The sequence below is a fragment of the Semicossyphus pulcher genome, unplaced genomic scaffold (assembly GCF_022749685.1).
Source record: "Semicossyphus pulcher isolate SPU_LCO1_2020_fin unplaced genomic scaffold, fSemPul1.0.p SCAF_5, whole genome shotgun sequence".
Lineage (NCBI taxonomy): Eukaryota > Metazoa > Chordata > Actinopteri > Labriformes > Labridae > Semicossyphus > Semicossyphus pulcher.
Genome location: NW_027211726.1, coordinates 15,070,007 through 15,084,379, shown reverse-complemented (window position 1 = coordinate 15,084,379; position 14,373 = coordinate 15,070,007). Strand labels below are relative to the sequence as shown.

Below are 14,373 nucleotides of genomic sequence, written 5' to 3'. Positions count from 1 at the left end.
TGCCCCAAAGCTGCCTGCTTGTGTGTACGGTGGGGTTGCACGTGCGTGAAGGGGTGTAGGTGCGCGCGCTTTGACTGAGCGTGAATAATGCTTGGGGTTCGCCCTGTGTCCTTTTTGTCTGTCGGTCTGTCTCTTCAAATCAAATCAGTTTAGCTTTATAGGTGTGACGTTTAGGGGGGCAGTAGTGTTAAAGCTTAATTATATTCTAGTATTTATGTTTACTTTTTCACAAGGAGGTAAAGATTAAAATAAAACAGAAAATTCAGACTACACTCTCTCTCTCTCTCTTCTCTCTCTCTCTCTCTCTCTCTCTCGCTCGTTCTTTGTCTTTGACTGGAAGAAACATGTAAAGTGAAATGACCACAAATGAACAGACACACAGTAAATCATGTGGACTGGCAGTATTATTCTACTATACGAGCTTTTGTTGGTCTCCTGGCATGCACTTTAGCTTCCATGTATAGTCTGCCTTGCGCAGTGTAGAAGCATTTGGGGCCACAAGGTGCATACACAATACAAAGACATTGGGAGTTGAGGGATGGTCAGTATGGGGTCAACAGCAAATGTTTGTCTCTTTGAGGACCTATTAAACAACGCAATGTGTAACTTACTATCGATTATGATATAAGACCTGCAGTTCAGGGAACTCAAACCACCAAAGTCCCCATCATTTGAGGTAAATATATGAATTTGACTGCTGCTTTGGCAGACACTAACCACTCCTTTTCTGCTCTCCTGGCACACCCGTCCGGTCTGCAGGCTGAATCCACGTCCGAGCAGCAGATTTATCCAGCTGTCACCTTCTGAACTGTCTCTATATTTCTCCCTGCCCTTGTACTGTGGACAGCAGCGGGGCCATTTTTAGGAGGAGGAGAGTTGATACCTTCTCCGTCCTGTGGGTTTAAATTTAGGCCTTTGATGTTCACTTAGCTGGATGTTAAATTCAGTGAAGTCCGACCTGCCTCATTCTGCAGGGTTTTCACCAGCGCATGAAGTACGTTTTATTTTGTCTTCGTAAGCGTATTGACAGGTTGTGAAAGTGATGGTGTGATTATCTGTGATTACACAGCTTAACAACAGGGCCTTCTGTTCAAAATTGCCTTTCCAATCCGTTCGCCTCAAGTGGGTCTGAGGTTTACGGTGATTGCTTTCCCCCCGGACGGCAAGCGACACACAAATTGAATTACACGGAAGAGAACCGTGAAAAAAGACGAACACCTCCCGTCTGCAGGAGCCACAAACAGGTGCTGGAGGAAATACATTTCTGTGGGACGACTTGGTGTAATGTGGACTGACTCGTCTTCAAGTGCTTCTGCCAGCATAATTGGCCTCCATAAGTGGATGTGCTGTTCCGCCGAGTCCATACAAATCCAATTCAGCTCGCCCTTCCAAGAAGCAAAGGGAGCAGAAAATGGCTTGTCCCTTTTAATCCATCAGTTTGGTGGAAGTAGAGGAAGGGATTTCATAATGACTCATTGATATGATTCATCTTAAAGGGAAGGGTCGGGGATTTTTCTCTTTGGATTTTTCTCGTCAGTGTGAGGACAGATTTGGCAAGAAAATTGGCGAGACTTGGAGAGAGAGCGATTTGTTGAAAGGAAGGATACAGATAGCTGGCTGTTGGTTAGGAGTCAATTGGAAACGTTGGACATAAAAGATATATAAATCGGCATGTTTAAGTCACAACCGAGCAATCTCCGTCCACTAATCGAGAAGAAACGAGGCCTGCTGGTTTAGCTCAGTCTGTAGAGCGGAGTGAGCGCTTCATAAACTGAGGCAAAGTCCTCGTTGCATCGGCTGCCGGTTCGACTTGGACTCACTGCCCTTTGATGCATGTCATCCCCAATCTCTCTTCCCCATATTACGGGTCAGATCTAAAACAGGGTTGTCAACTGGGGATTGATATTTACAGAATGCTGTCAACAACGATGATGGGAATGATGGGAATTAAACGGTGGTTTAAGTTAGGGGTGGGACAAGATATCGATACGGCAATAGATCGTCGTCCAATACAATCAATAGGCTGGCGCCAAATACCGACATCTGTACTTCATGATTCTTCGCAGTGACGCTTATGACATGAATGAGTGCAACGTGAACGGAAATGAATTGCCCGTTAGTTAATCAGATATCATGATGTATCATTTTACGATTGTCTGGGAATATATCAATTATCGCAGAATCGCTGTATCGTGATAATATCGTTATAGTGGACCATGTAACGCACATCGTATCTGGACTTACCCTGAGATTCCCACCCCGAGTATGAGTGGTGTAAGGAGGAGTCGATGCAGAAAGATGTGTGCAGAGAGAGATGATGATGAAGAGAGGAGGAAGAAAGAAAGACAACATAAAGATTCAGAGAAGAGGTTGAGGAAGAGAGAGAGAGAACGCAAATGGAAGATGAGATAGACGACATGAGACTGAGAGAGGACTGTGTTTTTGGATGGGCTGATTGGCTCCTTGAGACTCCACCACTTGTCTGGCAATCGGGAAGACTCCAGGAAGTCACTGGGCCAGGCCACGAAGCAATGCCACAAGCATGTCGATAAGTGAGCTTTAGAGGTGCTCGTATAGTCGGACTTTGTTACCTTTAGACAGATCCAGGCTAGCTATTTCCAACTGTTTTCAGTATTTATGCTAGGCTAAGCTAATCTCTTGTCATCTTACTTTTGGAAAGAAAGCAAGTACATTTCCCAAAATGTCAACATAATCCTTTAAACCAATGGCGACAAAATTGTCTACTTTGAAGGCTGTTTCTTCTTTCACAGCCGCTTAAAGTTGGTGGTTTAGATGTTCTGCTGTCAGTGAGCTTTCCCACCTGACGCTGCCACATAAATTCAGTCACATCTCAAACAGACTGACCCCATGCCAAGTTTCTTTCTGTGACTCTGATAAGTCGACTTTAAATCTTTTACGAGTCGTACTTCAATTCTACCGAAGTCGTACTTCTGAATCCACTCTCATCCTACTTTCTTCTACGTTTCACTCTGACGTGCCGGGAAAAACACATCACAAGGAGCTCTGTAGGGTTCCCATAAGCCCCTAAGCTAGCACTAACACACACACACACTTGCCTGCACACACGGACACACCCCTCTTCTTCTCAGACTCTCAGCTGCTGAACAGCTCAGCCTGTAATTATGGCTGTCATCAACAGCCCCTGACCAGCGGCTATATTTACTGAAGAACCAGCGCACTACGACACACTACTGCACACACACACACAAAGAGAGGACAAGTCACACTTACACTTACACACACTTCCTCCCTTAGGACACAATAAAGTAACCTTAACCTAAAAACGGTTAGATCTGTTGTTTAACCAACTATATAAACCATAACTGTAGGTCAAGTATTGAGTTATATCTTCCCATTCATACACGTTTGAATGAACCCTCACTGACCTCCCAGCAGAGCCGATCCTTTCCTTCGATAGCAGCCACAGCTGCTGTTTGTCACCACCATCGATCTCCTGCTCCGCATGTAGTGCGGCATTGAAACTACCTCCGTCACTGCTTTTACATCCAATTCTTCTCTTCTTTATTCAGTCCAGCATGTGTGCCATTCACTCAGTGGCTTCATTTCCCTCCTTTTCTTCATCTTTTTCTCTAAACATGCTCTGCGCCTCTGCCTGACGATTGACTGAGTTAAACTGAACCAGGATGAGTCAGGGAGGCCGCATGACAGCAGGGCAGGAAGGTCAAGGCGAAAGGATGTACAGGCACAGCTGACGGTGTGTGCGTGCTGTGTGTCAGAGTGAGAGCGTGTGGCACGGAAGTTTCAGAAGAAAATGCTGAGAGCTTCTCGGGTTACACGCCTGGTTTAGGTTGACTCACTGCTGAATCGAAACTTCTGATATTGTCATCTCGAATGTTTACAGCAGGGGCTTACAGAAACACACTGCAGCTCTGCACAGACATACTTCTCGTATTGCTTTCTGAATGATACATTAAAGGCTTCAACATGTCACAGTGTGTCTCCGCGGAGGTGAATCAATTACAGGCTGTAAGCTGCCTGCAGCTCCTTTAGTCTGTAATGACAGGTAGCTTGTTGCAGGTACAGTCACTCCCCCCAAGGGTCCTAAAGACACCTCATAGGCAGACAGCAGACTGCAGGTGTGCGCCAACTATATCATCCCACCTGCCGCAGTGCACAGTGACCTCACAAAGCAAAGACAGGTGGGATGGGATGGGATCCGTTTTGACTGTAAAGTTAAGTAGTTTCTGACTCGTTATGTACTTTAAAAATAGACTAATTATTATTTTTATTTCAAAAACTAATCAAACGAACTCTTCAGCGAGCCCTTAGCTATCCAGAACCTTTTAGCCTACTTTAGCTCATTATTTTAGTTTTTAGGGTTCCAAGCTCGACACCTATCAGCCCTGTTTCTTTTATTAGGACTAAAACCTTATATATCTCCTCTGACTTCCTACCCACCAGTAGACGACTGGGTTACAAATTAGCTGGAGAGGAAAGTTGAACATATAGTGGCTAAAAAGCAAAATATTTTTCTCCAGACTTGGAGGAGACCAAAACAGAGCTCAAAGGAGAGTAAATATTGGACGTACACTCATCTAGTAAGCAAAAACATCCAAACACATTCATACAAATGAATGCTAATGTTGCGTCTGGATATTAAGAGAGTTAGCCGCAACTAGCTATTATGATGTGGTAAGTTATTCGCAGCTCTTCCTCTGCTCCCAACACATTTTTGCAGGTTTAAAATTTGGGCCAAAAAGTGAAAGAAGCCAAACTTTCCAGAAAAATCCTTTTGTTTGATGTAGGATCTTCTTAGAAACCGTGATACGCTTCTGACCAGCTGCCCGACACAGAGCAAACCTTCATCTCCAAACATGCACCAGGTTACCCCTCCATGAAGAGTCATGGGTGGTCTGTAACGTTTCATGTTTTGAGCAGGATTACCTCATTGTGAGAGAGGTTCCAAACCACTGAGTGTAAACCTCGCACGCCCAGCGTTTCCTGCAGGGAGATTGTCATGGCAACCGAATGGAAACTGTATAGGAAAGGTTAGCAGTGCGATGAACCTGCCCTCTAAAATATAAGCTACCTGTGGCCAAACAACTGAGACAAGTTTAAACTTACTGCTGAGAAAATTCCTGCAAAGAAAGACAGATTGGTCCTCTTGCATCACCGCGCTTACTGGATGTTGCACCATGACAAAATTCACCTTAAGCCCCAACATGCAAACAATGTTTTCCTGTATTCGAGCCTCACCCTTTTATTGTTTCTCTCCTCCTCCTTTAACTGCGGTAAAAAATAATAGTTTGAGTGTTTTGGCAAAAGTAGGTCAGTGGAGCCAACTGTCAGAAGCAGGAAGAGGCAGATGCAGAGCGCTGATATTCCAGCTACAGTAGGTCCCCTCAGGTCAGAGCTAGTCCCCAGCGCACACAGCGGCCACTGAGGCACAAACTACAGCACTGTCATGATCCTCATCGCGCTGTATCGCTGCTGACAGAGACGACATCTGTGGCCAGACAGCGGAGGTGTATGTGTGGGTGGACTGTCAGAGGACGGAAGACAACGCTTATGTGTGTGTGAGGTCGCAGAGGAGAGATGCATTGCGTGTGTGTGTGTGTGTTTTACAGTAGGGCAAGTAGATCAAGTCAGTTTTAGATCATCCTCCAACCTCCAGCAGTGACCTCTTTGGCTCTAACCCAACCTGTCGTGTACGTCGCTGCAGCTCTGATATCAGAGCGATCCACTGAATCACATTATCGGCCACAAAATGATCACAACCCCACCGACAAGCCGAGTTTTGATTGGCAGCTTCAGGAGGAGGGAGTTACTCTTTTATGTGTCTTTTGCTTACGCTCTGCAGCAGGGAGGGTACGTTAGGATAAGCACTGTAATGACATCCATTTGAACTGTCGTCTACATAAGGTACAAGTAGAGTCTTGCTGAGGAATATAAGGGTTTGCATCTGGAATATATCATTGGCTGGAAAGGTATAATACTTGAAATTGTCAGTTAAAAAAGTCAACATGTGATGATCAAAACTGTAGGCCTAAAGCTGCTGAAGCTACTACTTCTCGGTCAAACATCTGAACCCATCATTTCTTGAACCTCTCTTCTATATAATCACAAAGCAGTTTGATGATTATGATCGATAACCTCCCTTTTTGGTTTTCACTCAGTGGCTCGAGACTCTGCTCACTGTAATCCTGAGCCTTGTCGGGCATCATGTCGACTCAGAGGAGGATACAGTTTCACTGAGTTTACCACACAAGGCAAGTCCAGACAGGAGAGCGAGAGAGGAATGGATTTGTGAAATCTGACCTGGTTTCTAGTCTTGCAGTCTTCTCCGTGAGCGCTGTATGTCATGCTAATGCTCTCTGTGAGTGTGTGTGTGTTGTGGGGGTGCATTCCTTGTTCACCCTCAGGGCAACAGTTGAAAGCTTGTACAGTAGATGTGGGATAGATTTCATGTCATTAGCATGATAACATAATGAGCGCACCTCTGAGCTCATATTTGAAGTGGTGATTTGATCATAACATACTTATAACTCTATATAATTTAATCCAGACGTGATTGTGTGGCTATAATAAACAAACTTTGGCCTATATATACACCCAATTTTACAGCCTCATAAGATACACGCTTGAATTGCTCTCAAAAGTCTCAGCTACATCAGTTAATGTAAATGATGGCTAATCATTAACATTAGCTAACTCCTCGCTAACATCAACAGGAAGTTCCCTGTAATGTTAGATTAAATAAACCAGGTAGGTTAAGAGGCAGGAAAAGAATGGGTAAACATGAAATGTTCCAGAGTATCTGTAAGTTTGTGAAAGATATCTTATTTTAAGAAAGTAGCTTGATGTAAAGTTTGCTAACGTTAGCCATTTTGGCAAGCTAGCAAAGCTAACTGTTATATGGGTTTTCCCTTATTTTGACTAACTTTAAAATGTGTAACATTTATCAAAATTAACTACAAAAAAATAAAACATTTATAATTTACATCTTTAAAGACAAAAACAGACGTACTTCACATGTTATGTATGTGGCTTGAACCTGAATAACTTTTCCTCTCCTGTGTGTCTCCTTGTTTCTCAGATTACCAGAGGAATGCGGCCCTACTACTACTTCCACTTGTTCCAGGAAAAGCTTCTGTGGAAATGACACTGAAAGTTGGTATTTGAATCATGACTTCTTGAAAGTAAGCCAGCATGTTCTAGCATGTCTATGCTGGCTTATTTATTAGCTGAGAACATAACAGAAAATACTTAAATAAACACCCAATTTAATTAGGCCTTTGCGTTTCTAGCATTAGCATTTCCTCATTAGATGTATGTGTGAATTAAACCAGGTACTTCTGTATCAATTCAATGTCAATCAAAAATTGGTTACGGCTAACATTAGTAAGACTCTTTAAGTTCCCAGTTATGTGCAAGCAGTTAAAAAAACCTTTTAGTTACCAGTCAGCACAAGGATAGTTACTCAGAAAGCGCTCAAGAGTATCTCTCAGTTTATTAAAGTATATTTAACTTAAGGAAAAAAGCTTACTAACGTTGGCTATTCTTGCTAGCTAGCAAAGCAGGATGTTACAGAAATTTTTCTCCCTAACTTTAACATGTGTAAATAAAAGTAAATTAAGTATTTCTGATTCTGATTCAGGTTCTAAACATTACTCAAAGTTACTTCTATTAAGTTTATTCTACTGATGCTGCTTTAAAAAATACATGTACATAATTAAAGCCAAAAACAAAGAGCTAGCTTAAAAGCTATTAGCCAGAGGTTTACAAGGCTTACTTCACAGGTAGTTTGGCTTTTAGCCTAGGTAACTTTTCCTGTTACTAGGCTCTGAGTGAGTCCTTGTTTCTTAGATTACCAGAGGAATGCGGCCCTTCTACTACCCCTTATTCCAAGAAAGTCCTGTACTGTGGAAATGAGACCTTCATTTGATGCTTTAGACAAGTCTTCTTGAAAACAAGCCTGCATGTTGTGACATGTCTTTTCTGGTTCATTTAATCACTACTTAAATCTCAGGTGTTGTTTAGCAGAGAACATTAAAGAAAAGCCCTTTGGGAATGTCTAGCTAGCCCAAAGGCTTAAAGAGCACAGGTGAAAACACAAGATTAAAGCTTTAACTCTATTCAGGTATAGTTGTCAGCTCACACCTTTACATACACCTGTCCCCTTAGGATTTATTTACGTTCCCTTAATCTTTGTGGGGACATTGGCTGAATAGAAACCTCCCAACCCCAGAGTGATTGACATGTCATTGTGCCAAAAGGAGTTCAAAAACCAAACTAAAAAAAACAAAAACAAAGAGACAAAAGCTGTCGAGCCCGGCAATTAGTGGTTTTGTCTTGTAATAGGTTGTGAAGGGCGGAGTGGAAACACATCCTGTTGCAAAAGAGGACCTGCATCAAAACAATCCAGCTTCAGAATAGACAAACTTTTTTCCAGAACTAGGCCTTCAGCTTAACTCTGTTAAATGACAGGGCATCCACATACAAGACATTTAAACGATCTAGACTGGCATGTCTAAGGAAGAGTTATTTCCTATGTGCTACCTGAGCGTAAATTTAACTGAGGGTGCTTCAAGGCCTCCTTCTCTGTGACTGAAAGCAGCTCTGTGATGCTGACCCAGTTACTCAAACACAGGTTTATTTAGACACACAACACCGTCGCGTCATTGCACAAAGGCTCCATCGATCTTATGCTCAGCTATATTTTTTCTGCCATTAAAGCCCTACTACTGCAGCTTTCCTTCAGGACACACTTGAGCTTTTCTGCTCCACAGCCAGCCATGTGAGTGGACCAGCAGAGTGAAGCAAGGCCCTTTAAATTACTTAGAAGGAGGACGCAGGAGTTTAAAAAGCCATTGAGTTTATTTTGGTCTCAATGAAGCTGCTGTGCTCTTTTACTGATGTCTTTGTTTCATTTGGTGTAGCCTTTTTTTTCAGAGAAGTGTTTCAAGAAAAAGGGCTGTGCATGTGTGTTTGAGTGTGACAGCAAGAGAAGAAGAGTTGTGTTGAAACATGCAAAACCAAGTAAGGGCTTTGGCTTTCGTTCTGGAAGATCAGAAAAGAGTCGTTCAGGTCAGGGCGGTGTTGGTGCAGAGGTGATTTTGCAAGGTCTCATGGGTAGTTAAAAAGGGCGAGCTGAGACTTTATAGTATCATCCCGTCGTCTTAGAGCATCAAACCCTTCAAGCTGCGTATTATTGAAGCTTGTTGGGACAAGTCGATGACCTCTGAGCTTGTGAAGCTCTTCTGGATAAATCTCTGCTGGATAAACGTTATTGATTCACGCTGGCCAAGAACAAAGCTGCCTTTATAAGATCAGAAAACTCTGTCCAAAGTTCATCTTACAAATGAAAGATGCTAACACATCTACCAACATCCAAAGAGGGTCAGTTCACCCAAAATTACACGGACAAAACAACATACATGTTTTCTCAGCTACTTGAGATAGTGTAGACTCACATAGTGGCACATAGAGCTTGCTCTTACGTGCCGTGGTTCTGAGATAAGATTTGTGCTTCCAGTCTTAGCCGGCATTTGATTTCACTTCTTTAATTTAGCCTGACACTGTCAGAGGAGGGGGCATCAGAAACTGTCATTGGTGCCATGACAAAAACAACTGTCAAGTATATGCAGACGACTCCAAAGTCAAAGGTAAATTTGGATGTGAGATGTGTTCATCGGTGACATCAGTAGGGCGGTACAACTTGTACAGTTGTGTCAATCACTTCAGCGCTCAATTGTTGCCGTTTTCTGTCACTTTTGTCCATGAAGGTTAGCTTGGCAGCTAGCTTGCCTCGAAGGGATGTGACATCTCCGATCATACTCCTGCCTTCTTCAAAACTCATTTGGCATCACTGTTTCTTCAACCAGCGAAGACAGCTGTCATTCAGCCAGGCCTACATGAATTTTGGCACAGTTATGAGACGTGGGCAGCGACTCTGGAACCTCCACATGACAGGAGGTTGCTGCTCGGAGCGTTGGAAAATGACATTTGGAAGATCCAACAGCAACCCCGTCTCAATATACGCCTTAGTTTAGTAGTAGTACTCTTTAAAATCAGAAATCACTGGGAATTCAGCTCAAAACCTGCTGTGCAAAATGAAACCAAAGCTTATCTGGACGGCTATATACCCAACCTACAGCTTACAACCTCAGTATGCATAGGCATTGGCGTTAAAATCTGTATATGTATGCAGGAACCACTTTCTAAAGAGACAGGGTAAACTCCCGTCAACATGGATCCAATCTGATGGCTTGCAAAGGGCAATCTCCCCCCTGTGAGTCCCCTTTTATGATACTTCAACATAACTGCTTTGACGGAGGCAGGGATGAAGCTAAAACACACTGTCCTCCACTGAGGGAAGCTAACCGAGGCTCTTTGCTAATTCATACGACCTGAAGTGGACTCACTGAGCGGCTGAGAGAGGAGGAGAGGCAGGGAAAGAGCGGGGAGAGAGCGAGCTTGTGGCTGTGTATCTGCTCTGTTCGGGCACTTTGTCATTTATGCTGCGCGGCTAAAAGTAGTTCTCCTTTAGTCATAATTCAGCAGCGCAGCGGCAGAAGAATAACAAGGAAGAGTAACCATGCCGAATACGATCTATCGTCTCTGGGAACAGCATCACTCCCTCCTCTTGCAGTAACTGTGAAGTTAGTGTCACATGCAGGTTATTCTTGGGTGTAAAAGTAAGAAGCCTCTTGTCTCGCTTTCTGCCTTCAAATATTCTGCACTGCGATTTCTACACTGACAAAACCATAAACAAAACACTGCATGAAAATATGGCATGACTAGACTGTATTTATAAACCAAAAGTCATCGCTGACCTTTTTAACTTATATAACTTCCTTTAACTTTGTCCGTACCTGATGTAACTGGTACGTAACTTAACCAACAATAACCTGCCTTTTTATTGGAACAGAAACCATCTTTTCCTAAACCTTAACCTGTTGCAGGTTCTCTCCAAAGGTCTATAGCCCATGCTGTTTGAAGAACAACCATAGATGAAATCAGTAGTAGTGCTTCTGCAGGAATGGTCACTTCGGTCGGTCCTTTACTTGTGTCCAAACTCAAATATCTCAGCAGCTTTTGGACGGATTGACCAACATTATTTTATACACTATCAAGGTGTTATTAGTAGTTTCATCAAGCCCCACCAATAGGAAAAGTTTGTTACTTAGCAATATTGATTTGCACAAACTTAAGTGCAGACATTCATGGTTCCAGATGTTTTATCCTCATGACATTTATGACCACCCGTGAGGTTGACTTTTGGGGTTATAACCAATACATGGACTGCCATGTTTTGTACACATCTTGGGTCAAAGTTTAAATTTGGTTTATGTTCAAAAACCTGCAAACTAATGGTGTCAGCCTCTGACTGTCCGACCGGGTTATATATCCATCGGTTGCAAGCGGTTCAGTTCAAGACTGATTGAATTGGTGGCATTGACTTAATTGTCTCTTTTCTCTGATAGAACTGGATAATTTTATAGGCCTGAATAGATCCAACTATCGAGTATTTAACGAGAGATATGCAACAGTTGGAGAAAAGCCGGAAGGATAATTATAGCTATCTGTATTTCCTTCTGCTGTAATTATCTGACAGCCCCTATGATTCATCTCTTAACCCTTTGTGGGCTGCAGACTCCATGTTTGGAAGCACCTCATGAGCGAAATCACACATCCCAAACAGTACAGCACTTCAAGCTCATTCAACACAGAATTCTAATTTTGTTGGTAGAAAAGCGTAAAGATGTGCAAATCCACGACTAATGATGAACTTAGTAACTAAGAAAGAAAATAGGCCAGTGGTTGTAAATTTGCATTCAAGGCCAATAAGAATGAAACGTTTGAATATTCAACACAAAACACACAGAATAATTTCACTAATCCAAAGAGCTAATTAACACAGAAAATATAAGTGATCCGAATTCTGCAACCTTCAGCTGTGTCTGTGAATAAACACTCTGAAGCTGCTGGCCAACCTCGGCATGAATCCGAGCCCTGCGATTGGCTGGTTTGTTGCAGAGAGTCATCTGGCGGCGTCCCTCCTGGCTGCGATGTTCAAAGGGAACGTCACATTACCGTCGGTATATCTCAGTCAGAAGTGGGTCAGTGCAGGCATTAACATACATTACACACCAAATGATGCAATAATGGGAATGTCCTCCTTCGCTGTCCACTGATGATCAGTGAAGCTGCTGCAGAGCGCTTTCAGACTGCGTGGAGCTTAAATATGTCTTTAGATATATAAATACACCAGTGTTAATGTGTACAATGCAAGCAGTTGGTGAACAATCAAACGCTCCTCTAAGCAGATAAAACACGGCTGAGCACTTGAGCCCTGGGCATGTGAGTGTGTGTGTATGGTTCATCACTTTGCCACCGGTGTGTTTGTGTGTGTTCGACAGGGGGAGGGGGCTCATAGTGTGACCTTTTGGGTAGTACAGTATGCTCATTCAGAGTTACATGAGAAGATTGATACCATTCTCATATCTGTCAGTACAACTGAAGCTGCAGACAGCAGCCTGTTAGCCTAGCTTAGCATAAAGATTACAAACAAAGGAAATAGCTCGCCTGGCTCTGCCAGAAGGTATAAAAATCTGTCTGCCTGAATCTTAAAGCTCAATCACCACATTATATTGTTATAACGCTACAATACGACTTTAACCAAAGTGCAAAAATTCCATTAGCAGTTTTATTCGGGGTTATGACACAAACTATTTCTCGGCTCTGAGCTGTTGGCAAACGGACAAACCAGTGGAGACAAAAATAATCTTTGATTGACCAAGACAAAAGAGAGCTCGCCAGACCTCCTTATCTCTGCTTGAGGCTAGTGGCTTGTAGCTTTATTAGTCCAAGAAGTATCTTTTTATGGGACTTGTTAGCTCGTAGATACAATATAGGAACTTTTGCTCCACATGCGCCAAGTGGTTTGGCCTTACGAACACCACTTGTACATCACCAACATGGTCTCCCTTCGAGTGGGTAACATAATACGGGAAATGCAAAGGCATAAATAGTCTTTAGAAGCTAGAAAGAGAAAGTCTTTGTTATTTTGCAATCCAATCAAACAACCTTCAATGGTTCTGTACATTACAGAAATGAGGTCACAACTCCTGAAGGCAAAGCAAGAGGAGTTGTTCATTGGATGCCCATTTGAGGGCACCACCAAGCTGTCTAGGGTCAAGTTGCATTTTGGTATTTGTATTCTGGTATAATAACATCATATTTAATTATGTTAGTTCAAGTGTCTTAATTAACGAGCCAATCTATGAAGCATCACTATCCATAATGGTTCTGACGCCTCGGCGGTGTAATCATTGGTCCCTATATCTGCTGCTCATTAGCCCTCCAGCTGAACGTTATTCTACAGCTGCTTTTTAAATACAAACTACTCACAGAAAAGATTTTCCCGTGGTACACATTGCTTGGTTAAAAACATCTGCCTGTTATACAAGACCGCCCACACTGCAGAGGGCACGGATCCTCTCAGCTTTCTAAAAAGGGTAAAAGTTGAAAAATCAATAAACAAACCGCGGAGAGCTCAGCGAAGGTGAAATGGAGACAAGTAGCAAAAAGTTCTCATTAAGTCAAGTATTCATTACACTGACTTTAAGTGGACTATTGAAGCTTTCTTCCTCTTCAATAAGATTAATGGTAGATATCTTTAGCGTCAGTGTGTATCAGAGCCTACTCAGCCATGTAGAAAACCACCCCACCTACACAGCTGAAGAGATCTCTCTGGGCCAGCCGTCACCATACCCTCGTCTTAACCCCGATCACAACCACAAGTCTCAAACCACCAAGTCTGCCCTCGCTGCAATCCATCAGCAGCCGGTTCAGCCCACCTGTAAACCCACGCCTGCTTTCACACTCCACAACTGACCCTTGGCAAGCTTACCGTCCTCGGAGAAGACATCCTCCGCTTCGTCGCGCATCATCTCATCCAGGTCATCCTCTGCGATGTCGGTCACAGCCATCACTCCTCCTCTTCTTTTCCTTCTTCTCTTCCCTTCGTCTCCTTGGCTAACTAATCAGAGCCTCCCAGAGAGTGACTGTGCTGCGAGATCGAATCAACGCCGGATCGGCCTCTTCGCTTCAGGCGACAGTCCGATCACCAGCAGGCTCCTCACTCGAGTAGCAGAGCACTGGGACTGAGCTTCAGCTCTCTGCAGGATGTGTGTAAGTGCCAGGTGAAGTGTGTGTGTGTGTGTGGGTGAGAGAGGACTCCCAGCGACCTTCACTAAGTTTCAGCAACAGGGCTGATTTCATAACATCCTGTGCAAAGCTGAAGTGAGAGTGTGCTGTTAGGAGAGCACTCGTGTGAGCAAGTGTGCGCATGTGTGTATGTGTGTGTGTACTCTATGGGGAGGGTCA

General features: G+C 43.3%; 1 protein-coding gene across 2 annotated transcripts in view; it reads right to left on the bottom strand.

The window, feature by feature from the left end:
- Window positions 1–14,157, bottom strand: part of ripor2 (RHO family interacting cell polarization regulator 2) — a 63,342-nt gene extending 49,185 nt beyond the window's left edge. For both annotated transcript variants that reach the window (XM_069681428.1, XM_069681429.1), the window contains exon 1: window positions 13,898–14,157. In XM_069681428.1, the coding sequence (XP_069537529.1) occupies window positions 13,898–13,976 (79 nt within the window). In that variant the 5' untranslated portion in view covers window positions 13,977–14,157. The remainder of the gene's footprint in view (window positions 1–13,897) is intronic.
- Between the last annotated feature and the right edge of the window lie 216 nt (window positions 14,158–14,373).